This window comes from Pelophylax lessonae (genome assembly GCF_965119305.1).
Source record: "Pelophylax lessonae genome assembly, chromosome: 9".
Classification (NCBI taxonomy): domain Eukaryota; kingdom Metazoa; phylum Chordata; class Amphibia; order Anura; family Ranidae; genus Pelophylax; species Pelophylax lessonae.
Window position 1 is genome coordinate 35,512,482 of NC_138776.1, and position 27,098 is coordinate 35,539,579.

A 27,098-nucleotide genomic window follows, 5' to 3' on the forward strand; every position below is an offset into this window, starting at 1 on the left:
GCTGATGAACGCTGCACACAACTGACTGATAAAAATAGATTTTTTTTCTCCCTCCTCCTCAGTGGGCTCAAGTGAGGGCAAAAAGATCGTTCACTGCACCACCCCCCACACAGCAAAATCGATGTAGACTGTCCCTGCCTAATCTCTCCAGCCTGTCCCTAAAATGCTCAAAAAGATCGTTCACTGCACCACCCCCCACACAGCAAAATCGATGTAGACTGTCCCGGCCTAATCTCTCCAGCCTGTCCCTAAAATGCTCAAAAAGATCGTTCACTGCACCACCCCCCACACAGTAAAATCGATGTAGACTGTCCCTGCCTAATCTCTGCAGCCTGTCCCTAAAATGCTCAAATAACTTTCCCTGCCTACACTCCGACCTGTCCCTGCATTCTTTTCGGACACAATTTTTCACTGTCTGTCCCTAATCAGCAGCCAGCACGTATGATGTGTGCTCTCTCCCTAATACTACAGCAGAATGACGCACCGCGCTGTGACTCGAACTTATAAAGACATGGGTCACATGCTTCAGATGGCCAATCACAGCTACTAATACATTAGTAGGCATGGCTGGGATGGCTTAAGGCACACCAGTTAAACGCTTGCTGATTGGCTATTGAAAGCCCGCCATTAAAAGCGCGGCATTACATACAAAACAGGAAATAAAATGACCGAAGATGGATTTTAAACCCGAACATACAGTAAAGTTTTCGGGTCCGTGTTCGGGTAACAAAAATCCAATTATTCGGTACGAACCCGAATAATACAGTCCGTGTTCGCTCAACACTAATTAGAACTCATGCTAGGTTTTTACTGCTATCCAATGTTCCATTAAAGATATTTATCTTCACTTCCTGTCCTGCTGACAATATTTATATTATTATATTTATAATATAAACACATGCAAAATTAAAAATGTTTGTTTTTAGTAGATTAGAGGAAAGCTAGAATACCTTTCAGATTGATATCTCTGTCAGTATCCCTGATCCAAATTTTTCCTCACTTCCTGTTTGGTAAAACCAATGTTAGCAAGATCAAAAGTGAAAGGAAATCTCTCCAATAGCAGTAATAGTAGTAAAAACCCAACAGGAGTTCCAGTTTCTCCTTGCTTGACATGCATGTTCACCTAACCCCTAAATTTAGCCTTTTTTTTTTTTTTCAACTTTAACTTTTTATTGGTTTTCCAGCAAGTACAGAAAATGATCCATAGTACATAAAATTCACAGCGAAGTAAAGTAAAAAACGCAATTTAAATTTTTCACAATGTAACATAGAGGATCACCCTTTTGGGTACAAAGATAGTTAATACAATGGTCAGTACACAATAATAAATTATTAGTACCCTGTAGGTCTTGTTGTCTGTAGGGCTGCTAAGGCCACTTCTAAGTACCTTATGGCGCTTTTCCACTGCATGGAACCGAACGGTTCGGCTCGCTTTTGCGCTTTTCCACTGCATGGTACCGCATGGTCCGGTGTTGGAATGGTTCGGTACGGTACGGTACGGCGGGGCTTTTCCACTACATGGAGCCGAACGGTACGGCTCGCTTAAACAGTACCACCTCGGTTGTGGTTTCAAGAGGGCCGTACCGATACCATATCCCACAATCCTTTGCATGCAGCCTTGAATGTATGTCACTACTAGCCACTGATTGGTCAGAGAATCGTTGTTATCCCACCCACTTACTACTTTAGTGGAAAAGCAAACCGTACCGAACCGTTCCAACACCGTACCATGTGGTACCATGCAGTGGAAAATCAATCCGAGCCAAGCAGGGCCAAGCAGGGCCGAGTGGAGCCGAGCCGGTACTTGCAGTGCCATTAGTTCACCCAAGGGAACCAAGGAAACCCAAACTGGTCCCCCTATTTCCTGTACGGCAGGGAATAGAAAAAACAATAACATAAAGAAAAACTATAACTGTAACAATAAACCTGAAATCCTCACTTGCGTAATATTCTGTGTATTCCTACTTTCCTGTATGCTACTACCGAAAGCTTTATCATTCTATGCCAGGCAACTGATATATTGTAACCCACGCTCTCCACCTAAATTGAGCCTTTAACATTTATCCTTCCCTCTCTGACTCTTAGGCCTCATGCACACTGCTGCTGTTAAACCCACTTTTGTGAGCTTGGGCATTTTTTTTAACTGCCCCTGAACTCTGCTCTATAATACCCTATGTGTCTATGCACACATGGACGCTTTTAGCAGTTTATCAGCAGGGTCATTTATGGGGTGTTGTCTGAACACCCTAAATCGCATTCAAGAGCAGTTCTGACCACAAAAACCTTGAACACTAAAAAACGTGCATAAACGTGCATGAGCGCGCATGAACTCTTAGCACTTCAGTGTTTGTTTATTTGAATGGCCAGAAAAAAAAAAAATTCTGGCCTATGAAATAAATAAACTCCAAAACTCAAAACTCTGTTAATCTCTGATAAACTCACCTAAACTGTTTTGAAAGAAATGCAGCTTAGGTGAGTTTATAACGCTGATTATCTCCTGTCAGGATATACTGCGTTTACAAGAAACCAGTGTGCATGAAGCCTTAACCTTAGATCTACTCCATAACACCTAATCCCAGTTGACCTAAAACTTAACCTGATCCAAAAAAGAGTCTGTTAAAACCTGCCCACCCTCTCCACACTAAACCTGGCTTTCCATGCTTACGTAATTCTGCACTGGGAACACCTGGGCCCAGTGGCGGCTGGTGCATGATAATTTGGGGGGCGGCAAATCCAACACAACCCAGCGGGACGGATGGCCAGCCGGCTGGCAGGCAGGCAAATCCACCACCCCCCAGCGGGACAGATGGCCAGCCAGGAGGCAAATCCACCACCCCCCCAGCTGGATGGACGGCTGGCATTCTTACCTCCTCTGGCCGTGCGTCTCCTCCCTCTTCCTGGCCAATGGCCAGTAAAATCGCTTCTCTTTTCAGCCGATCAGGAAAGGGGTCTCACGATCCGCTTCCTGATTGGCTGGGAGGAGGATCAGTGTGATAATAGCGAATAGTCATTGTCATACAACTGGGTGGGCTCAGGGCGCAGAGGCTCTGCGCCCTGAGCCCACCCTTTTTTTAATCCTATTAGAGCCTCTGGCTCTAATCAGGTGCTTAACAAAAAAAAAAAACCCTATTGGAATCCATGCATCTGGCACCCTTCATGTAGATTAGGGGGCCGGAATGCATGGATGGGGGGGCGGCACCCCTACTCCCCCCAATGGACGGGCCACCACTGCCTGGGCCTACACCAACCAAGTCCCACACCAAAATTATTGAGCTTCAAGATCCCGGTACCACAGAACAGTCATGTTTTTTTTGTTTTTTTTCCAATGGAATTCTGAGTGAATTTGTTTTCCCTGCAGGTGGCTTAGTACATTGTTGGTTTTGTGTTGGCTCATTCTCTGTTATTTGTGGCTGTGCATACCAGAAGCACAGAAATACACAGCCGTATCTTCAGATTTTGCTTTCTCTTTCATTAGAAAGGAGTTGGTGGTATCTGGCCGGGACATATTCCATTCTTTTTCAAATGCGCTCTCTATAGTGGGGGTAGTCACCCCAACTGAGACGGCCATAAGCTTCAAACCCTCTCCTGTCTTTTGCTGATACCAATACATGTTGTAAGCTCCTGTTGTATCATCGTGTGTACAAGGAATTTCCACTTTTTTTCCAGTTTTTGTGATAATTATGGGTACATTCTGAGTGACCGTCACCGCCTGACACAAATCTGTTGGATGGAAATGATAAGTTAATGATAGGTTAATTTGTATTTTTTACAGAATAGCTAACTAATCAATTTTAAAATGTTTTTCAAAGATGACCGAGCAAAAACGTTGGATGGATTATGTGTATGTATATGTATGGAAGTGAAAGTAATGTGCAAATATAGCGCAATACACTGTTTTAAAATTTTAATGCATCAATTTCAGGAGTTCTGCACTCTATTCCTGCATCTCTGATCCTCTAATGTTCAGCCTCATAGATATCTATAGAGATCCTCTGATATCTGGGGAGATGGAGGAACAGATTGAAGGTTAAGTATAAGCTAGCTATGATAGGCATATATATATATATATACACACACACATACTATATATATATATATATATATATATATATATATATATATATATATATAGTATGTGTGTGTGTATATATATATATATATATATATATATATATATATAGTATATCTGGTATATCTTACAGGACACTATGGCATAATATATATACAGTATATGTATATATATAAATATATATGGTATATCTTACACACCTTTTCCCCTAACTACACAAATTAATAACAAGTAATATAAAAATATAGTACAGTTCAGCATCTCCAATAGTACAATCCACCATTTTTAAATTTGAATGCATCAACTTCAGGGATCGGCACTCAGCTCCTGCACCTCCAATCCACAGGCTGTCAACCTTATAAGACATCTATGGAGGTACTCTGTCATCTGGAGAGTTGGAGGAACAGGTTGCAGGTCAAGAAATATAACTGCGATAGACGTCCAAGTGCCAAATTTAAGGGTCTGGGAAATGTAGGCAAGTGTAACTTCAACGCACTCTTCCCCAGCTTCACCAATTGCTACTTACTTAGTTTGCATTGGATTAACATTTTAAATACATAAAAAGCAAAAATACATGATATTTTATAGAATTTTAAAAAGTCAAAACCTCTGTTAGGTTTATATTGTCATCTGCTTCCACATTGAGGAGATTCCCCCTTACTATTGGTTCACATGACTATTGTCTTAACCAAAACAAAAGAAAAAAATATATATACTTATTTTGTATATATATATATATATATATATATATATATATATATATATATATATATATATATATATATATATATATATATATATATATATATATATATATATATATATATATATATATATATATATACAAGTATATATACTTTGAAAGAAAATGTATTCAAGTTGCTGCATGTATAATAAAAAAAATTATGAATTTTGTTTAATAATTTTTTTTTTCTCAACATTTACATTCAAATCAAGGTGAGCAGAAAAAGCAAAAATGACAAGGGTTTTTAAATTAAACTCTTAAGTTTGTAAATGTGGAGAAAATATAAATTAAGATATTTAAAATGAAAAAAGGACATATTTTCCAGAATACTATAATTATGTGCTATATTATAAACTCTTAAGTTTGTAAATGTGGAGAAAATATAAATTAAGATATTTAAAATAAAAAAGGACATATTTTCCAGAATACTATAATTATGTGCAGACCGTATACAAAACACAGAATACACAATATTTGTTTCAATAGTGAGCCTTTTGTTTACTTTTAGTTTAACTTTTACTTCACCTTTTTTTAATGCATCAATAAACTGATTTAACATTTTTTTTACTGAGGAAAAATAGCATACAGTATATTTTCTTGACTCAAGCAATGCGAAAATAAATTCATTAATTAAAAAAGCAATTGAATTTTGATTTTTTTCATTCCATCCAAATATAAAGGACACAATATAAATGAATGTAAAGAAAATAAATAAAAATAATCCTTACATGCCAAAAGTTCCAGGACCAGCAAAAAACAAAGCAGCCTTTTCATTGTAGAGGAATAAAGTCCATATGTTCTGAAAAAGAGGAAATGCATATTTCAGTTCATTACTTTTTATATTATCTATTAATTTCCAATGTATAAATCAAGATATAGCTTACAGTGATTAAAACAATAATTATTATAATTGTTTAGGCTCTATATGTGGATGATCTGAGAAGTCCTGATTATGTTGTGTTACTTTGTCCCCCTGTGTCACTTCCTTTGAAAATGCCAGGTGTACCTCCCCCTCCCCTATAAAATATCAGATAACATCAGCATTTTATAGTTTTAGTGAAGTTTTTCTTTTTTCAATTAATTTTATACTGTCTTTCAGAAAACAATTTGAAAACAAAATATAATGAGCATATTTTTTTCAGTGTGTATAAATATTATTTAAGTTGAATTTCAATAAAGTTAAGATGGCAAATACAAACACAAATCATTTCCATTTTCTTGTCAACACAGTTTACAAAGTGCAAAAAGAATAAATTCCCCAAGAGTAATCACATTAAATATTCCCTATAATAAATTAAGCTTAAAAAGTATTTAAAGCATACAGAAACTAAAGATAAAACTTTTTAAATTCGATTTTGAGAGAGCAGTTAGGGGTTAGAATCATTGTCAAAAGTGTATTGCAGCACAAACACAATAAAAAACAATCCAGCACACTTACAAAATAGCCAGCAAAAAAAATAGAATAAATGACACTGTTAAACAAGTTGTATTAAAAAAGGAGTGTCTTTGTTCCAATATAGCGTATATGTCTTTAAGTGCTTTTCTCAAAGTGAACAAGTGCGCCAGTAAATAAATATTTATACAAAAAGTGCTCCTATATGAATCTTAAGCGAACCATTCATTCCTCATAGTGCCAAAATAATAAATGATTAACAATATATAAGTGTCCAATTCTCTATTGTGTGAAAAAAAAGCACTTAAAGACATATACGCTATATTGGAACAAAAACACTCCATATTAATTTATTATATAGCAGCACGGATTGATTTAATATAATATTATTAAAAAAGGAGGTTTATTTGCGTGCATTTGCAAATTGATGTGGAAGCCATACTGCCATGTCAAGACCCTTCTTTTTTTTATTGTTGTCTCCATCCTTGTTATGGAGATTGACTCTCTTTAAATAACCTGATCCCCAGTGTTACCTGGAATGAAAGTGAGGGGTAAATCCAAAATTGTGAGTTGCCACCAGAACAAGAATAGTGGAGAAATCTTCCAATGGGACACATGTTGCCATGAAAACTGCCTAACATGGGATTTCCCCAAATTGGAAAGATATCATCTCACTTCTTGTTCAGTATACAGAACGAGAGTGAATAGGAGATGTCTCTAAGACGCCGCAAAAAAAAAAAAATCTGACAGTGATTTTTAACCATTCCCTAATCTAAAATCCAAAAAATAATGTTTTGTCAAAAAGTGGTTCTAAAGGCAAAAGCTTTTTTTTACCTTAAAGCAGTCTATGCATTAAAATAAACAACCTTCTGCAAGCAAACCCCACCCACCCATCACCAGGCTCCCCAAATACTTACCTGAGCCTGACCTCCATCAAGTGGCATACATGAGGGCAAGGGTTCTCTCGGCTCTCCCCCTCCTCATTGGCTCCGACACAGCAGTAGGAACCATTTAGCTCCCGACAAGAAAAATCCCAATCATTTCAATGGCCCCTGGTCACATCTGAGCGCTCTGTCACCTAAAGCAACACGCCTGAAGCTCAAAAATGTACATGAGCTCCTTTTCAGCAGATTACAAGCGTTTTTGGCCCCATAGTCTTCAATAGAACCGCCTGACTTGAGCAGAAAACGGTTGTAAAACGCTCGAATAGCAGCTCTACCCCATACCGCTAATTTCCTTTCCCTCTCCTCCCCCTATTGCTTTCTATTGGCTAAACAAAACCACCTGATGCTGTAAAAAGCTTGTAATACACTTCTAAAATGCTTTAAAAAAGCTTGTAAAAAGCTGTAAAAAAAAAAAAAAGCTTACAAAAACGCCAGTAAATCGATACGCTCAGGTATGGATAGAGCCTTAGGGAGATTTACCTTCACTTCTTGTACTTCTGAAAGTAGGAAATGAGAAAAGTTTTACAACATAATACAAGAATAAAAAATGTTTTGTTTAGTAGAATGACCCCCTTTCAGATTAATATTGCTGTCTGTGTCCCTGTTTCAAAATTTCCCTTATTTCCTGCCTGGTGAAACCACTGTTAGCAAGAAGAATCTATCTATCTAATAGCAGTAATTGCAGTAAAAACCCAACACAAGTTTACACTAAACCCCCCCCCCCCCCGCTTAATATACATTCTCACCCAACCCCTAATTTGAGTCCTTAACCGCTTCCTACCCGCCCACCGTCAAATGACGGTGGAGCGGTACATCTATTGTTCTGGGACACCGTCATATGACGGCACGCCAGATTGGCCTCTCTCACGCACCCGCAGGGGCGTGCAGAGCGGCGATCGTGGCCGCGCCGTGTTGCTAGGACACGGGGCGACCCCGATCTTGGTAAAGAGTCAATGACATGACTCTTTACCCATGTGATCGGCTGTGTCCAATCACAGCCGGTCACATGTAAATGAGGAAGTGCCGTTATTTGGCTCTCCTCGCCTCACACTGTCAGAGTGTGAGGCGAGGAGAGCCAATCAGCGGCTCCTCCTCACAGGGGAGACAAGGACATGTAATCAGGGCACTGATCATCAGTGCCATGATTACAAAAAACTGAAATAGAGTACCAATCAATGCCCACCATCAATGCCCACAGTGCTCGCCATCAGTGCCCACCATCAGTGCCCACAATCAGCGCCCATAGTGCTGCCAGTCAATGCCCATCAGTGCCTGCTCATCTAGGCACTGATGGGCACTGAATGGCAGCACTATGGGCACTGATTGTGGGCACTGATGGTGCTGCCCATCAGTGTCCATCAGTGCTGCCTGTCAGTGCTCATCAGTGCCACCCATCAGTGCCCATCAGTGTCGCCCATCAGTGCCACATCTCAGTGCCCATCAGTGCCGCTTATCAGTGCTCATCAGTGCCGCCTATCAGTGCTCATCAGTGCCACCTATCAGTGCCCATCAGGGTGACATATTAGTACTTCCTCATTAGTGCCACCTCATCAGTGCCCATCAGTGCAATCTATCAGTGCCCATCAGTGCCGCCTCATCAGCGCACATCAGTGAAGGAGAAAAATTATTTATTTTCAAAATTTACTCACAGAAAATAAGAAAAACGTATTTTTTTTTCAAAATTTTCTGTCTTTTTTCTTTTTTTTGTAAGAAATAAAAAAAAAAAAAGCAGTGATTAAATACCACCAAAAGAAAGCTCTATTTGTGTGAAAAAAATGATACAAATGTCATATGGGTACAGTGTTGCATGACCGCGCAATTGTCATTCAAAATGTGAGAGTGCTGAAAGCTGAAAATTGGCCTGGGCAGGAAGGGGGTGAAAGTGCCCGGTAGGCAATGGTTAAAGGGGTTGTAAAGGCAATGCATCAGGTTGAAAAACCTTCTGTGTGCAGCAGCCCCCCTCAGCCCCCTAATATTTACCTGAGCCCATCTCAATCCAGGGATGTTACATGAGAGACTCGACCACCTGGGAATATCCCTCCTCCGTGGCTGAGACAGCAGCGAAACGCAATTGACTCCCGCTGCCATCAATCACAGTCAGCGAGCCAATGAGAAGAGGGGCAGGGCTGGGCCATAGTCCCGTGTCTGATTTGACACAGGGAGCTGTGGCTCAGGTGCCCCCATAACAAGCTGCTTGCTGTCGGGGTACTCAACAGGAGGGAGGGGCCAGGATCACAAAAGAGGGACCAAAGAAGAGGAGGATCTGGACTGCTCTGTGCAAAACCACTGCACCTGGGGTAGGCAACCTTGGCGCTCCAGCTCTTGTAGAACTGCAAGTCCCATGAGGCACTGAAAGACTCTGACAGCAACAGGCATGCCTCCCCAAGGCAGAGGCATGATGGGATTTGTAGTTTCACCACATCTGGAGGGCCAAGGTTACCTACCTCTGCACTAAATAGGGCAGGTAAGTATAACATGTTTGTTATTTTTAAGACTTTTATTTCCCTCTCTGACTAATAACCTTTGACCTATCCTATAATACTTAACCCCAGTTGACCTTAAACCCTAACACTTAATCTGTTTCATAAATAAAACCTTTAAACCCTCCCTCTCGACATGAAACCTGTGCTCCTTGCTCACCTTGTCCTGTACCTGGAATGTCTGGGCCAAAACCAACCAAGACCCACATGAAAATGATGTAGCTTAAGATCCTGGTGGCAGATATTGATTGTAGAAACTGGAGTTCCTCTTTAACCAAAGCCCAATTTATTTTAAATCAAAGTTTGATTGAATTAGTACCAGACTAGTGTCCCCAGCAGGTGGCTTTGTCAATTGTTGACAGTCCTAGTGATGTAAATTGTTGGTTTTGTGTTGGCCACCTAACCCCAGTTGACCTAAAATGTAACCTGATCCATAAAATAATCCTTTAAAACCTGCCCACCCTCTCCACACTAAACCTGTGCTCCAAGCTTACGTAATTCTGCACTGAGAAACACCTGGGCCTACACCAACCAAGTCCCACAACAAAATTATTGAGCTTCAAGATCCCTGTACCACAGAACAGTCATGTTTTGTTTTGTTTTTTTCAATGGAATTCTGAGTAAATTTTTAGAAGAGAATTTGTTTCCCCTGCAGGTGGCTTAGTACATTGTTGACATCTCTAATGACTTAAGTTGTTGGTTTTGTGTTGGCTCGTTCTCTGCTATTTGTGGCTGTGCATACTAGAAGCACAGAAATACACAGCCGTATCTTCAGGTTTTGCTTCCTCTTTTATCAGAGAGAAGTTGATGGTATCTGGCCGGGACGTATTCCATTTTCCTTTGAATTCCTGCTCCATATTAGGAGGAGACGAAGCAACTGAGAGAGCCATAAGCTTCATTCCCTCACCTGGTTTCTGCTGATACCAGTACATGTTGTAAGAACCACTTGTATCGTCATGTTTACAAGGAATTTCCACCTTTTTTCCAGCATTGGTGATAATCATGGGTACATTCTGAGTGACCGTCACCGCCTGGCACAAATCTGATGGATGGAAAATAATAAGCCATTTTGTATTTTTTATGGATAGCTAGCTGATTATTTTAGAACATACTTTAAAGATGACCAAGCAAAAACTGAGAAATTAGGATGGATTATCTATCTGTATGGAGGTGAAAGTAATGTAAAAATATCGTTCAATCCACTGTTTTTAAATTTTATTGCATCGATTTCAGGAGCTCTGCACTCTGCTCCTGCATTTCTGATCATCTAGTTTTCAGCCTCATAGACATCTATAGAGATCCTCTGATATCTGGGGAGAGGGAGAAGCAGATTGCTGGTCAAGTATAAGCTAACTATGATAGGCCTTTAACCACTTTACGACCTCCCGCCGCAGTTATACTGCAGCAGGCAGCCACTTCAGACCGCCGTAGGTATACATTGGTCATGCGCAAGAAGCTAGGGGGCAAGCGTGCGCTGCTGGCGGCGCACTCCTGCCCCAGTTCGTCAGCAGGGAAGCCGATGCCGATTGCCGCCTGACACCTGCGATCGCTCCCCGCTGAGAGAGAAGGACGGTTGGCTGTTGTAAACACATCTGACCGTTCTTCTCTCTGGAATGATCATAGAGCCCCTGTGATCCTTCTATATAGGATCGCAGGTCTCTATGGTAATTTCACAAGCCACGCCCCCCACGCAGTTATAATCACTCCCCTAGGCTCACATTTAACCCCTTGATCACCCACAGTGTTAACCCCTTCCCTGCCAGTGTCATTATTATAGTAACAGTGGATATTTTTAGCACTGATTACTGTATTAGTGTAACTGGTCCCGCCAAAAGTGTAAAAAATGTCAGTCAGGGGTCCGATCTGTCCGCTGCAATGTCGCAGTCCCGCAAAAAAATCGCAGATCGCCGCCATTACTAGTAAAGAAAAACAAAACAATAAAATTGACATAAATCTTTCCCGTAGTTAGTAGACGCGATAACTTTTGCGCAAACCAATCAAAATATGCTTATTGCAATTTTTTTTTAACAAAAATATGTAGCAGAAAACAAATTGGCCTAAAATGTTAAAAAAAAAAAAATTTATTTTTTTTGGGAATGTTATATAGCAGAATGTGGAAACTATTGTTTTTGTTTTTTTTTCAGAATTGTCGCCCTTTTTTTGTTTATAGCGCAAAAAAAAATTTGCACAGGTGATCAAATACCACCAAAAGAAAGCTCTATTTGTGGGGAAAAAAGGACATCACATTTTATGTGGGTACAGCGTCGCATGACAATGCAATTGTCCGTTAAAGTAACACAGTGCCGAATCGCAAAATATGGCCTGGTCATTAAGGGGGCAAATCCTTCCGGTCCAGAAGTGGTTAAGGACTCAATTTAGGCGTTAGGTGAGAATGTATATTAAGTGTGGGGGGGGGGGGGACTTTTGTTGGGTTTTTACTGCTGTGAGATAGATTTCTTCTAATTTTATGTCTTGCTAACAGTGGTTTCACCTGGCAGGAAATAAGGGAAATTCTGAAACAGGGAAAATATGGCCTGGTCATTAAGGGGGCAAATCCTTTGGGTCCAGAAGTGGTTAAGGGGATCACTATGGTTGAGTATAACTTACACACCTTCTTCCCTAACTCCATGAATTAATACCACAAAATGAAAAATATAGTACAGTTCAGCATCTCCAATTGTATATTTCACCATTTTAAAATCTTAATGCATCCACTTCAGGGGTCCGCACTCTGTTCCTGTATCTCCAATCCACCAGCTGTCAACCTTATAGGCGTCTATGGAGGTACTCTGACATCAGGGGAGTTGGAGGTGCAGGTTGCAGGTCAAGAAATATAACTACGATAGACTCCCAAGTGCCAAATTTAAGGATCTGGAAAATGTAGGCAAGTGTAACCTCAGCACAATCTTCCCCAACTCCACCAATTGCTACTTACTTCGTTTGCATTGGATTACCATTTTAAATATATAAAAATAAAAGATAAATTATATTTTAGAGAATTTTAAAACGTCAAAACCTCTGTTAGGTTTATATTGTCATCTGTTTCCCCATTAATGAGGTTCACCCATATTATTGGTCCAGATGACTATTGTCTTAACCTAAACAAAAGAAAAAAAAGTTTTGCCTGTATATGTACTTTGAAAAGCAAGGAAAATATATTCAGGTTTCTGCATGTATAATAAAAGGATACAAAGAATTTCTCTATATTTATTATTTTTCTGTTTTTCCCCACATTTACATGCAAGTCAAGGTGACCAGCAAAAGCAAAAATGACAAGGGTTGAGACAGGGTATTTTTTTAAATAAATTCTTAAAGTTTGGAAATGTGAAGAAATAATAAATTAAGATAATAAAAATTAAAAAAAAAAGGAAATATTTTCCAGAATACTATCATTTAATCTGCTGACTGTATATCGAACACAGAGCACACAATATAATTTTTTTTTTTTTATAGTGGGCCTTTAGTTTACAACTTTTATTGTACCTTTTGATTAAAAAAAAAATGGTTTTACTCAGGAAAATCGCATTTATATCCTTGTCTTAAGCAATGTGAAATTAAATTAATTAGTTGAAAAAGGGTTTCAATTTTGACATTTTCATCCCACCCAAATATAAAAGACACAATATAAATTAATGTAAATAAAATAAATAAAAATAATCCTTACATGCCAAAAGTTTCAGGACCAGCAACAAATAAAGCAGCCTTTTCATTGTAGAGGAATAAAGTCCATATATTCTGAAAAAGAGGAAATACTGTACATGTTTCAGTTCATCGCCTTTTAAATTATCTAGTCATTTCAAATTTACAAACCAAGATACAGCTTACATTGAATAAAAAGAAAAAAATATATAATTGTTTAGGCTCTATATGTGGATGATTTGAGAAGACCTGATTGTGTTGTATTACTTTGTCCCCCAGTGTCACTTCCTTTGTAAATGTCCCGTGTACCTCCCCCTCCCCTATAGAATATCAGATAGCATCAGAATTTTATGCCTTTACTGAATCATTTATTTTTTCAACTGGTTTTATACCGTTGTTCAGAAACAATTTGATAACAAAATATATTGATAGTGCTTTTTTTTTTAGTGTGTATAATATTATTTTGTTTACAAACTTTGAATCAGAGTGTAAAAAGAAAGTACAAAAAAATGCATTAACATAGGAGCATTACAGATCATATAAACATCAGTGTGTATAATATTATTTAAGCTGAATTTTAGTAAAGTGAAGACGATGAGGACAAACCTAAACCATTTCCATTTTCTTGCAGACACAGTTTACAAAGTGCAAAAAGAATACATTCCCTAAGAGAAATCAAATTAAATATTCTCTATAATTTTCTTCTGCTTTGCAGCATAAACAGAATTTAAAGCATACAGTAACTAAAGATAATACTTTTTTTTAAATTTGATTTTGAGAGAGCAGTTAGGGGCTAGTACCATTGCCATGAATGTATTGATGAACAAACGCAATACAAAAAAATGCCAGCATACTTACAACATAGCCAGAAAAAATAAATAAATAAAAAAAATAAATCATTATAATAATTATTATTATAAAAAAAAAACCAAATTATACTGTTTAACAATTTACATTAAAAAAATTGAGGTTTTAAAAAAAAAAAAAACGTATTGAACAGAAAAATGGAGGTTTTATTTGCGTATAAAACCATATACAGACAGGTATATTGTATGATGCATAAACGAAAACTGCATCCGGTAAGTTGCGTATTACCATAGCGAACCAATTTGGAAACAATTTCCAGTGTTGAGTCCCCTCTTTTTTTATTGCTGTCTTTGTCCCCATTAGGGAGATTGACTCTCTTCAATTACCCTGATCACCAGTGTCACCTGGAACGAAAGTGAGGGTTAAATCCAAAATTTTGAGTTGCCACCAGAACAAAAATAATGGGAAAATCTTCCAAGTGAACACATGTTCCCATTAAAACTGCCTAACATGGGATTTCTCTCAATATGGACGATTTGAAAACAAAATATAGTAAGTGTGTTTTTTTTTTTTTAGTGTGTATAATAGTATTTAAGCTAAAGTTAAGTTAAGTTAAGATGGTAAAGACAAATCTAAAAAAATTCCATTTTCTTGCAGACACAGTTTACAAAGTGCAAAAAGAATACATTCCCTAAGAGAAATCAAATTAAATATGCTCTATAATTATATTCTGCTTTGCAGCATAAACAGTATTTAAAGCATACAGTAACTAAAGATAAAAAAAATGTTTTTATTAGATTTTCAGAGAGCAGTTAGGGGCTAGAACCAATGCCATGAATGTATTGATGAACAAACGCAATACAAAAAAAATTCCAGCACACTTACAAGATAGCCAGCAAAAATTAATAAATAAAAAAAATAAATCATTATATTATTTATTATTATAAAAACAAAACCAAATTATGCTGTTTAACAATTTACATTAAAAAAACTAAGGTTAACAAAACCCAAAAAACTTATTGAACAGAAAACTGGAGGTTTTATTTGCATGCATTTGCAAATTGAAAGCCATACTGCCATGTCAAGTCTCCTCTTTCTTTATTGCTGTCTCTGTCCCCATTAGGGAGATTGACTCTCTTCAATTAACCTGATCACCAGTGTCATCTGGAATGAAAGTGAGGGGTAAATCCAAAATGTTGAGTTGCCACCAGAACAAGAATAGTGGGAAAATCTTCCAAGTGAACACATGTTCCCATTAAAACTGCCTAACATGGGATTTCCCTCAATATGGACAATTTGAAAACAAAATATATTGAGTGTTTTTTTTTTTTTTTTTCCAATGTGTCTAATAGTAGTTAACTATTTAAGCTAAAGTTAAGTTAAGATGGTAAAGACAAATCTAAATCATTTCCATTTTCTTGCAGAAACAGTTTACAAAGTGCAAAAAGAAAACATTCCCTAAGAGAAATCAAATTAAATATCTCTATAATTTCATTCTGCTTTATAGCATAAACAGTATTAGCCAGCAAAAAAAAAAAAAAAAAAAAAAAACGTTAATAATACATTTTTGGTATTAAAAAACAAAACAACAAAACAAAACCAAATTGCACTGTTTGACAATATGCATTAAAATGGAGGTTAAAAAAAAAAAGGATTGAAAAGAAAAATGGAGGTTTTATTTACATGCATTTGCAAATCGATGTGAAAGCCGTACTGCCATGTCAAGACCCCTCTTTTTTTTTTTTTTGCTGTCTCTGTCCCTATTAGGGAGATTGAATCTCTTTAACTGACCTGATCACCTGTGTCACCTGGAATGAGAGTGGGGGAGGGTAAATTTAAAATTTTGAGTTGCCACCAATACAGGAATAGTGGGATAATCTTGCAATGAGACACATGTTCCCAACATGGGTTTTCCCTTAAATTGGAAAGATATCATCGCACCTCCGGTTGGGTACACAGAATAGGAAGGAAAGGGAGAGAGTTCCCAACTCTATCTAAAATACAAAAAATAATGTTTTGGCTGAAGGTAGATCTAACCCTAAATGAATGTAATTTAGCTTTCTAAGTATTATAAACAATAGCCTTGTTTTTAAATTAAATTGATTTTTTGCTGATTTGTTGCCTCTCAGTGCTGCTGATCTCCTGCAGCCTCTTTGCAGCCACCCATTCCCATATACATGGTCTGCTGTGATGGCTGCATGGCATTTCTCATGGTGGGTTCACTGATGGTGAATACAGTAGACCACAAGGCCAAGGGGTTGAATCTGGCCCCCTAGACCATTTGATGTGGCCCTCACACCTCTCCTGTAGCTGTGGCAGCCCCCTCATCTCTGCCCCCACCCCACTTCTCTATGCAGCCACAGCACCCCCAGCCCCCCAGTTGGTCCTCCTCCAGACACTGCACTTTTGGATTCCCAGCTCTGCCCCCAGCCAATCCCAATAACAGCACAAGTGTAAGGGGGTTGCACTGTGATGTAAAGGACAACTATAATGGTAATGCAGCCCGCGATAAAACTAAGTTTCACACCCCTGCAGTAGACCATGCAGCGGCCAATGTAGAAATGGACACTTTTATAAATCAGGGCCTGTATGACGGTGATTCTGATACTAGTAGATAAAAACTGGATACTCTGATAGATCTTAAGTCAGTTCCTAAAATCTCCAAGCTTTAGCATGTAAATTATAGCTTCCTCTGTTTAACCTCCCTGGCGGAATGATTCTTTTGGATTTTAGGTGCTGAAAGCGGTACCATTATTTTGCATGTAATTCTTGTGAATGAGCAGCCCAAACCAACTGTATACATTTATTATATATATATTATATATATATATATATATATATATATATATATATATATATATATATATATATATGTATATATATATATATTATGTATATATATATATATATATATACATATATATAATGTATACAGTTGGTTTGGGCTGCTCATTCACAAGAATTACATATATATATATATATATATATATATATATATATATTTACATAAAAAGTACAGTAAAACTGCAGGAAAGGGCACTGGGGGGCAATGTAATGTGAATTTTTTTTTATTTTGAATGGTATCAGTGTGTTTGGTGTGTTTTACATTTGAATTTGCCGCTGGTTTTTTGCATAAAAAGGGGACTTCCTCCTCAGGATTTTGTGGTGGTGTTTGGTGTCTGTGTGAGGTTGTGGTACTGTGTGCTCTCCTGCTTTTTTGTCTTTAAAATGGCCGACAAATACAGATTTCTGTTTTGTGCATCAGTTGCACTTCTGATGCTGGAGGAAGAGGAGGAAGCGAGGGATCGACAATACTGGGTCCATCCTGTGATCGCTAATCGGCGACAGCGTGGCCAGTTCTGGGCAATGTATGATGACCTTCGTGTGCATGAGGACAAATTCTTCCAATACACACGCTTCTTGTAATGCACATTCTTTGCATCGTACACACATATATATGTCCTCACTAGTGCAATGAAGCCTTCAGCTTCCAAAAGTAAAGTGCTGTCCTCCATTTTGCAGAACATGTGCTAAAGCAGAGGGGTGACAAGGGGTGGAGAGATGCTGTTTGAGCAGATCAGCAGCTACAAAACGCCTGTATAACGCCTGTAAAACTCTCTATATCACCTTTCCAGCGTTTGCATTGAAGTCTATGGGGCAAAAATGCCTGTAATCTGCCCAAAAAGAAGCTCATGTACTTTTTGGAGTGTCTGGCGTTTTGCTCAAGGCGTCAAAACGCTCAGATGTGAAAAGGGGCCGTTGAAAAGAATAGGATTTGTCTTGGGCGGTTTTTGAGCTGATCTTTAGAGCTGGAAAAACGTCCCAAAACGCCTACATGTCAACGTAGCCTAAGGGTTCTTTCACACGAGCGGCCTGCCCAGCGGACTCTGCTTTGCTCAGCGGGGGATCGCTCTGCTGATTCCCGTTGAGCAGGCGGATGACAGGTTCATCTCCGCTCACTGTACAAAGCAGAGACAGACAGAGTTCTGCTCTCCCCTATGGAGAAATTAGGTAAAAACGGACAGCCTGTCCATTTTCACCCGATCTTATCTTCAAGACAGATGGAAAATAGGGTCACCATCCGTCTAGATTTGGCAGACAGGATCGGATCGAATCGGATAGTGACGGGTGTCAGCAGACATGACGCCGCTGACATCCACCAATCCATAGGAGTGAATGGAGACTCCAATCAGGTTCGCCTGAAAAGCTGAAAGGCGGACTTGATCAGACCCATGTGAAAGGACCATTAGAGGTCTATTGTTATCAGTTGTACAGATGCAACCAATGGGATGAAGGTATTAACCAGGGGACCTCGAAGACACCTTTAGGCTTGGACCATTACATTTGGAGGAGGAGTGTTATTGTAGATCCGAGAGGGCTAAAAAAGAACAGATGTGCTTTAATTCTTAGTCTTGCTACAAAACAAACCTTTGAAGGATAAGTCCACCCTAACACTAAAATCCCTACATCTATAGACCTCCACAATCTAACACTAACCTATCTAGCCCTGTAAAGAATAAATCAGTATACTTACTTTATTTTAAGCCGATCCAACCCGATCCCACCCTGTGCTGTCAGCCGCAGCTTCGCTGTGGAGGCGGGTGCAGAGGAGGTAGCTGACAACAGAAGCCCCATAGTATATGGGTGAAATCACTTCCCATTCATTTCACAGCCATTGTTGACTGTATCATCTGCAGAGCTTCCGTCACTGGAGAGCTTCTGTCACTGGATCAGCTTAAAAAAAGCCAAGTATAGATAGTGTTAGATTGTGGGGGTCTATAGATGCAGGGATTTTAGTTTTAGGGTGGACTTATCCTTTAACTACTTCAAGATCAGGCCTATTTTTGACATTTGTTGTTTACAAGTATTTTTTTGCTAGAAAACTACTTAGAACCCCCAAACATTATATATACTTTTTTCAGCAAAGACCCTAGAGAATAAAATGGCGGTTGTTGCAATATTTTATGTCACACAGTATTTTCAAACTGAATTTTTTTGGAAAAAATACACTTCACTGAATTAAAAAAAAGAAATAGTAAAGTTGACTCAATTTTTTGTATATTGTGAAAGATGATGTTACGCCGAGTCATAGATGCCCAACATGTTACTCTTTAAAATTGTGCACACTCGTGGAATTACAACAAACTACTTAAAAATCTCCATAGGCGACACTTTAAAAATTTTTAACGGTTACCTGTTTAGAGTTACAGAGGAGATCTTGTACTAGAATTATTGCTCTCACTCTAACAATTGCGACGATACCTCACATGTGTGATTTGAACACTGTTTACATATGCAGGCAGGCGCGACTTACATATTCAAGATTTTCTTTGGTGCGCGAGCACACGGGGACAGGGGCGCTTAAAAATGTATTTTTTTTATCTTATTTATTTTTTATTTTTAATATTTTTACACTGCTCCTTTAAAAAACCCAAATTTCTGATCACTTTAGGCTCAGTTCACATATTGGTGCCCCGGATCGCAGGCAGAATTGAGGGACGCCCATGTGATTCCTGTGACTTGCAATTGCACCCCAAACGCGGTGCAGTTTTCCCGCAATTGTCGCCTGATGAATCACTGACAGGTGTGTTCTGGCAGGGGGGGACTCCCTTTTAAAACACAATAGCCCCCCCATCCATACGTCCGTCCCCCTAATCTGCATGCAGGGGCATGGAGTTCAATGGGGATTTTTTTTAATTGGCATCACCTGATTAGAGCCAGAGGCTCTAATAGGGCGATGCAAAGGGTAGACCTGGGGCGCAGAGCAGTGCATCCCGAGCCCACCCATTGTGTGACAATAGCGAATGAAAATGACTCAGAAGAAGCCGCCGCTGCTGGAAGGACTCGCGCCGTCCGCCCCCGCTGCTGGAAGGACTCGCGCCGCCCGCCGCCACTACTGGGAGGACTCGCGCCGCTGCTGCTGGAAGGACTCGTAGAGACCTGCTGCCACTGCTGCTCCAGGTAGGTAAGGGGGCATGCACGTTGATCTCTGCATTGGGGGCATGTACTCTGCATTTGGGGCATTCACTCTGCATTGGGGGCATGTACTCTGCATTGGGGCATGTATTCTGCATTGGGGACATGTACTCTGCATTGGGGGCATTTACTCTGCATTGGGTGCATGTATTCTGCATTGGGAGCATGTACTCTGCATTGGGGGCACGTACTCTGCATTGGGGGCATGTACTCTGCATTGGAGCATTCACACTGCATTGGGGGCATTCACTCTGCATTGGGGCATTCACTCTGCATTGGGGGCATGTATTCTGAATTGGGAGCATGTACTCTGCATTGGGGGCACGTACTCTGCATTGGGGGCATGTACTCTGCATTGGGGGCATGCATTCTGCATTTGGGGCATGTACTCTGCACTGGGGGCATTCACTCTGCATTGGGGGCATGTACTCTGCATTGGGGGCATGTATTCTGCATTGGGGGCATGTACTCTGCATTGGGGGCATGTACTCTGCATTGGGGGCATGCACTCTGCATTGGGGGCATGTATTCTGCATTGGGGACATGCACTCTGCATTGGGGGCATGTATTCTGCATTGGGGGCATTCACTCTGCATTGGGGGCATTCACTCTGCATTGGGGGCATCCACTCTGCATTGGGGGCATGTATTCTGCATTGGAGGCATGTACTCTGCATTGGGGGCATGTACTCTGCGTTGGGGGCTTGTATTCTGCATTGGGGCATTTACTCTGCATTGGGGCATGTACTCTGCATTGGGGGCATGTACTCTGCATTGGGAGCATTCACTCTGCATTGGGGGCATATACTCTGCATTAGGGGCATGCACTCTGCATTGGGGGCATGTACTCTGCATTGGGGGCATGCACTCTGCATTGGGGGCATGTACGCTGGTCACTGCATTGGGGGCATGTACGCTGATCTCTGCATTGAAAGGGGGCACGCTGGTCACTGTGCATTGAAAGGGGGCACGCTGGTCACTGTGCATTGAAAGAGGGCATGCTGGTCACTGTGCATTCAAAGGGGGCACACGGTACCTTAATTATTGAAGGCCCCTTTCACACTTTTGCGACCTCAAAATCATGCAATTTTTTACAGCGTTTTTTGCCGCAAAGCAATGCCTATTACATTTTTCTGCTTGCGCCCCCCAAAAATTTTGAACACCAGCCGCCACTGTGTACCAGGCTTTACTGTTATCCAAAGTTTCATTGATTGGAGAGACTCAACATTAAATGGAGATAGAAATAAAAGGGGCAGGCACTTGGTGCATTACCATAAAACCATTAATTCAATAGTATGAACAATAAAAAATGGGTACTCACAAAAGAGGTGAAAGGAACAAGCCAAAAAACTACACACAACGCTGGACAATGGGGACACACATGTGTTGCATTCACATTGTGGGGTAAACAGCTGACATGTTTTGGGGGCACACCCTCTTCCTAAGACTACTCCTAGACTACTCCGAGCACCTCAAGGCAAGCGCTTTAAGGCCCCTTTCACACTTGTGTGACTTTAAAGTAGTCCCTGCACTACTTTGGGCCGACTTTGATGTTTTGAGGTCCATAGCCCTCAAGATTACACAGCCATTGCTTCAAGTCCAGTCAAAATCATGGCAAAATTGAGGTGAAAAAATGGCGGCAAAACCGCACAACTTTTAGGTCGCACAAGTGTGAAAAGGGGCCTAAATAAGAGAATCTTAATTCAAATTCTTTAATTCCATCCTGCCGAGTGCCCCCAGAGCAAACAGTTTGCAAGGGGGGCGCACTCCCGAGCCACTGCCCTGTGTGTCCATTCACACACAGAGCCATGGCTCGGCCCCGTCCCCTCTATCTTCTCTTTGGTTCACTGGCTGTGACTGACAGCAGCGGAAGCCAATGACTGAGGCTCCCATGCATAGCACTGGAGTAAGATCAGGCTCATCTAAGTATTGGGGGGGGGGGGCTTGAATGCATGAAGGCAAAAATCCTTGAGCCTATACAACCACTTTAAAACTTATCTTTCCCTCTATAACTCGTAACTTTGAGCTGTAACTTGATACTGAACTGCAGTTAACCTTAACTCTAACACTTGACATGACCAATAAAGGAAGCCAATGCTGGAGGAGATTGGTTCCTCGGTATGCTGCCCCCACCACTCCTCCTATCCAGTTCACTTGTGTTCTGCTGTCTCTGGGCCCCTGTGTGCTCCCCTGGTCCCCCTCCCCCCACTGTGCTCCCTCCCCTCTCCTGCCGGCTGCTGCAGGGGATGTGTCACAATAGAGAACCCAGAAGGGTCGGTAAATATGTAATTTACCAGCTTCTTCCTTTTCAGAATGGACAGAGTCATAGTCAGTGACATTGTAAAAAAATAAAATAAAATAAAATGATAAAAAATAATACAATTAAAATACCCAAAAATAAAAACTACTGACACCAGTGGGTGAACTTCCATGATCACAAAGGTCACACATTAGCGACCAGGCCCTGGCATTCCACCACCGTGGGGAGGCCCCAAGATGGTGGGAAGGGGGCCCACTGCAGAACTTGTGAAAGGGTCCCGCTGCGGGACCGTAATAAAGGGCTCCGCAACGAGAGTAAAGGGCCCCAGGATTAGTGGGAAGAGCCCCAGAGCTTGAGGGGAAGGGCCCCGGCCAGGGCTCCGGGGGGCCCTTCATGGTTTCATGCACCGGGCCCTGAAGGTTCTAGTTATGCCTCTGCTCTACACCAATGATATCCAGGCCTCACACTAGGGATGGGCTCTGTGTTTGAGTCTAACGTAACTTTCACTCGAACATCAGCTGTTTGAGTGTTTGCTGAACGCACAAACAAATGGGGCGCTTGGCAGGAAGTTCGCCCGCTGATGAGCGCCCCATAATGCACTGCACTGTTGCAGTGCATGGATCGCTGATGATTGGCCAAAGCATGCACCTGACCTGTATGCCAATCACAGCACAATGTATTGCTGGGAGTCGGCAATACATTACAGCCGTGAGCAAATTTAAATTACATTTTTTTCCTTTAGAAATGTCAGTATTGCTGAAGCAGGCTCTATACATCATACAGATGTGCCACTTTACAGGCACATTAAGGGGACCCCCCAGTCACGATATTTAAAGGAATTTTTTATTTTTATTGTTTCACTTTAAGCATAAATAAAATCCCTGCTCCTTTAAAAATGATAGATTTAAAAAAAAATGTTTGCATTGATACATGTCCCCCAGGGCAGTACCCGGACCCCCATACACTTTTTATAGCAATAACTTGCATATAAGCCTTTAAATTAGGACTTTTAATTTTTCATGTTCATGTCCCATAGACTTCAATAGAGTTTGCATGTTCGCTAGAACTTTTTCCCTGTTCGAGATGTTCTGGTGCGACCCGAACAGGGGGGTGTTCGGCCCATCCCTGCCTCACACTAAAGTTATGTGGTGTCAAGATCCCAGTGACAGAAGAAAATGATTCCTAGAAATTGGTTTCTCTTTAATAACAACACAAACCACAGCACTTATACATATTAAATGGAAGTCTGAATAAATTTGTAGGAGTAGACCAGTTTCCCATGCAGGTGGCTTTGTAAATTGTTGACACCTCAGCGATGTAAATTGTTGGTTTTGTGTTGGCTCGTTCTCTGTTCTTTGTGGCTGTGCATACCAGAAGCACAGAAATACACGGCCGTATCTTCAGAGTTTGCTTTCTCTTTTATCAGAAGGGAATTGGTGGCACCTAACCGGGACATATTCCATTCTCTCTCAAACGCATTATCCACAGAGGAAGAAGTCACCTCCATTGAGAGAGCCATGAACTTCAAACCCTCTCCCGTCTTCTGCTGGTACCAATACATGTTGTAAGCTCCGGTTTTATCATCGTGTTCACAAGGAATTTCCACTTTATTTCCAGTTTTGGTTATAATTATGGGTACATTCTGAGTGACCGTCACCGCCTGGCACAAATCTAATGGATGGAAATAAAAAATGTTTTGTATTGCTACTGAATTGCTAGCTGATCATTTTATAGAAAATAATTTGGATAGAGAAGGAGTTGGACCAGTATTTCCTAGTAAATGAGACCCTGGACGTTTCCCAGCAAAACTGAGAAAGTTGGATTGATTATGGGGTTGATTTACTAAAACTGGAGAGTGCAAAATCGGATGCCTCTCTGCATAGAAACCATTATTTTTTTTGTTGGTCAAATCTTAATTGAAAAAGCTGAAGTTAGAAGCTGATTGGCTACCATGCATAGCTGCACAAGAAATTGCACTCTCCAATTTTAGTAAATTAACCGATAAGTCTGTGTGTATGGAGGTGAAATTAATATGAATATATAACTCAATCAAACCATTTTAAAATCTTGATGCATCGACCCACCCTCTGCTCCTACATCTATCTATCTATCTATCTATCTATCTATCTATCTATCTATCTATCTATCTATCTATCTATCTATCTATCTATCTATCTATCTATCTATCTATCTATCTATCTATCTATCTATCTATCTATCTATCTATCTATCTATCTATCTATCTATCTATCTATCTATCTATCTATCTATCTATCTATCTATCTATCTATCTATCTATCTATCTATCTATCTATCTATCTATCTATCTATCTATCTGTCTGTCTATCTGTCTGTCTGTCTGTCTGTCTGTCTGTCTGTCTATCTGTCTGTCTGTCTCTCTGTCTGTCTCTCTGTCTGTCTATCTATTTTTTTTTTTTTTTTAGCCCCATAGATATCTATGAAGATCATCTGATATATAGGAAGATGGAGGAGCATTATGGAAGCTATAGTGGAATATAACTTACTGTCTTCCCTTCGCCAATTGTACTTCTCTAGTTTGCACGGGATTAACATTTAAAATGTATAAAAAGAAAAAATAATAATATTTTAATAGAACAAGACAGAAGCAATTGAGTGCTGTCCGTGATACTTTTTTTTTATTTGCACTAACATACAATTTTTCAAGATAAGCCTTCGGGTATGTCCCCTTCTTTAAGGTCCAAGCAGTACTGATTCACAAAAGTTTAAGCAGAATGTTAAAAAAGACAATCTTAGGGAAAGGAAAAAAAAAAAAAGAAAAAAAAACAATAAAAAAAATAATACTATAGAACTAGAAAAAGTTAAAACCTCTTTTCATTGCCATGGGTTTCCCTGCTGGGAGGATTCACCCTTACTAATTATCCAGATGACTATCGAAAATATTATTGGTTTTTTAATTTAGCATTTATACTTTAAATGACATGGAAAAACACATTCACAATACTGCATGCGTAATGATAAAATATATATATATACATATATATATATATATATATATATATATATATACATATATATTTTTTTAATTTAACTTCTTCATATTTTTCTCCATATTTACATGCAGATCAACCTGACCAAGAAAATTGAGAATGACAAGGTTTGGGATGGGGTATTTTTTTTTTTTTAAATCACATTGTTTAATCTTGTAAATGTAAAAGAAATCTAAATACAAATATTTGAAATAAAAAAAGAATTGATACTATAATTTCATGTGTTGACTGTGTACAGTCATCTAAGCAATATGTATATATATATATATATATATATATATATATATATATATATATATATATATATATATATATATATATATATATATAATTTATTTATTCATTTATTTATGCTAGTTCTTTAGTTTACAGTTTTAATTCATCTCCTTTGGTTTACATTTTTTGGGTTCTGCTTTAGACAATAAAATACTTTTTATTTTCATCAACTCAAACATCATGCAATTCTTTGTTTGGACTGCCAATGAAATTGCATTTTCATTTTTTTTTTTGCTCCATTCAAATTCAAAAGAAAACATAATCTAAATAAATCTAAAGAATAGAAACAAAAATAATCCTTACATGCTGAAAGTTCCAGAACCAGCAAAAAGCTAAGGGGCCTTTTCATTGTAGATGATGAATGCTGAAAAAGAGGAAATACATGTCTCAGTTTATCATGTGCTATCATATCTTATATAATATACGTAATAATATCTAAAACAACAATATCTTTGCATTTCCAATGTACAAATCAAGATACAGCTTACATTGATTTAAAAAAAAAAAAATCATATATACAAATGGTTAGGCTCTATACACAGAAGATCGGAGAAGACCTGACTACGTAGTGTTACTTTGTCACCCCGTGTCACTTTCTTTGTTCATGTTTCCTGCCCTGCCCCTCCCCTATAAAATATCAGCTCACCCTGGCTTGCTATACTTTGAATGGTATTTTCCTTTTTTTCAGTTAATTTTCAGTTAATTATATACTGTTGTTAAATTAATTATTTTTTTAGCTGTCATAAAAAAGAAAATTGTTATTTAAATTAAAGGAAAATGAAAAAAACAAACCCTAATTTAAATGTTTTTGCAGGTACAGTTTACAAAGTGCAAAAATAATTCCCAGAAAGAAATCGTAATAAAAAAACTCCCTATTACAAATTCTGCATTACCACTTCAGTGATATTTAAAGTGGCTCCAAGCACTAAAGGTTTTTTTATTTTTTAATTAATGCCATTCTCTGCATTAAGGTAAAAAAATCCTTGCACTGCCTGTTGCATACCCCCACCCGACCCCAACAACTACCTGTCCTGTATTAATCCAGCACTGTGCCCGGATGTAAGTCTTTTCTCTCTCTCATCCTGGTCTTACAGGCTTTGCTAAGAACAGCGGGAGACATTGGCTCTGCTGTTGTTAACCAATGCCTAAGAGGAGGGAGTGGGGGGAGGGGCCGAGCTGTGCTGTGTGTGTCTATGGATTATTTTTAGTGCAGCTGAGCCTTAAGACCTGAAGCTGTTAACCCCCACAGTGCCAGAAATTCAGCAACAGGCAGAGGATAGGGCAGCACTGCAATGAGAAATTCTACAGAATCCAGCAGTCTGTGCATCAATATAGGCATGTGCACAGGGTATGCTGGGTGTGCCTGGGCACACCTTAATTACCCCATGCAGCACAGATTACCCATGCTGCCTGGCTGCAGGGAAAGAGGCTGGGAAATCTGTCCTCAGTCTCTTCCTCCGTTTTATAAGTGAGACATCAGG

General features: G+C 39.5%; 1 protein-coding gene and 1 long non-coding RNA gene across 2 annotated transcripts; both read right to left on the bottom strand.

Moving 5' to 3' along the window:
* Nucleotides 1–3,377: 3,377 nt before the first annotated feature.
* LOC309563685 (uncharacterized protein) lies at nucleotides 3,378–25,969 on the bottom strand. The gene is made up of 4 exons (XM_082268282.1): nucleotides 25,921–25,969; nucleotides 23,814–23,983; nucleotides 5,543–5,613; nucleotides 3,378–3,720 (listed from the first exon to the last, which is right to left on the bottom strand). The coding sequence occupies exons 1-4, from the start codon at nucleotides 25,964–25,966 to the stop codon at nucleotides 3,630–3,632; spliced, it is 378 nt and encodes a 125-aa protein (XP_082124408.1). The 5' UTR covers nucleotides 25,967–25,969; the 3' UTR covers nucleotides 3,378–3,629.
* On the bottom strand, nucleotides 9,669–13,366 carry LOC309563687. The gene is made up of 3 exons (XR_014225727.1): nucleotides 13,296–13,366; nucleotides 10,046–10,673; nucleotides 9,669–9,708 (listed from the first exon to the last, which is right to left on the bottom strand). It is a non-coding gene; the product is annotated as an uncharacterized lncRNA (long non-coding RNA).
* Nucleotides 25,970–27,098: the final 1,129 nt, after the last annotated feature.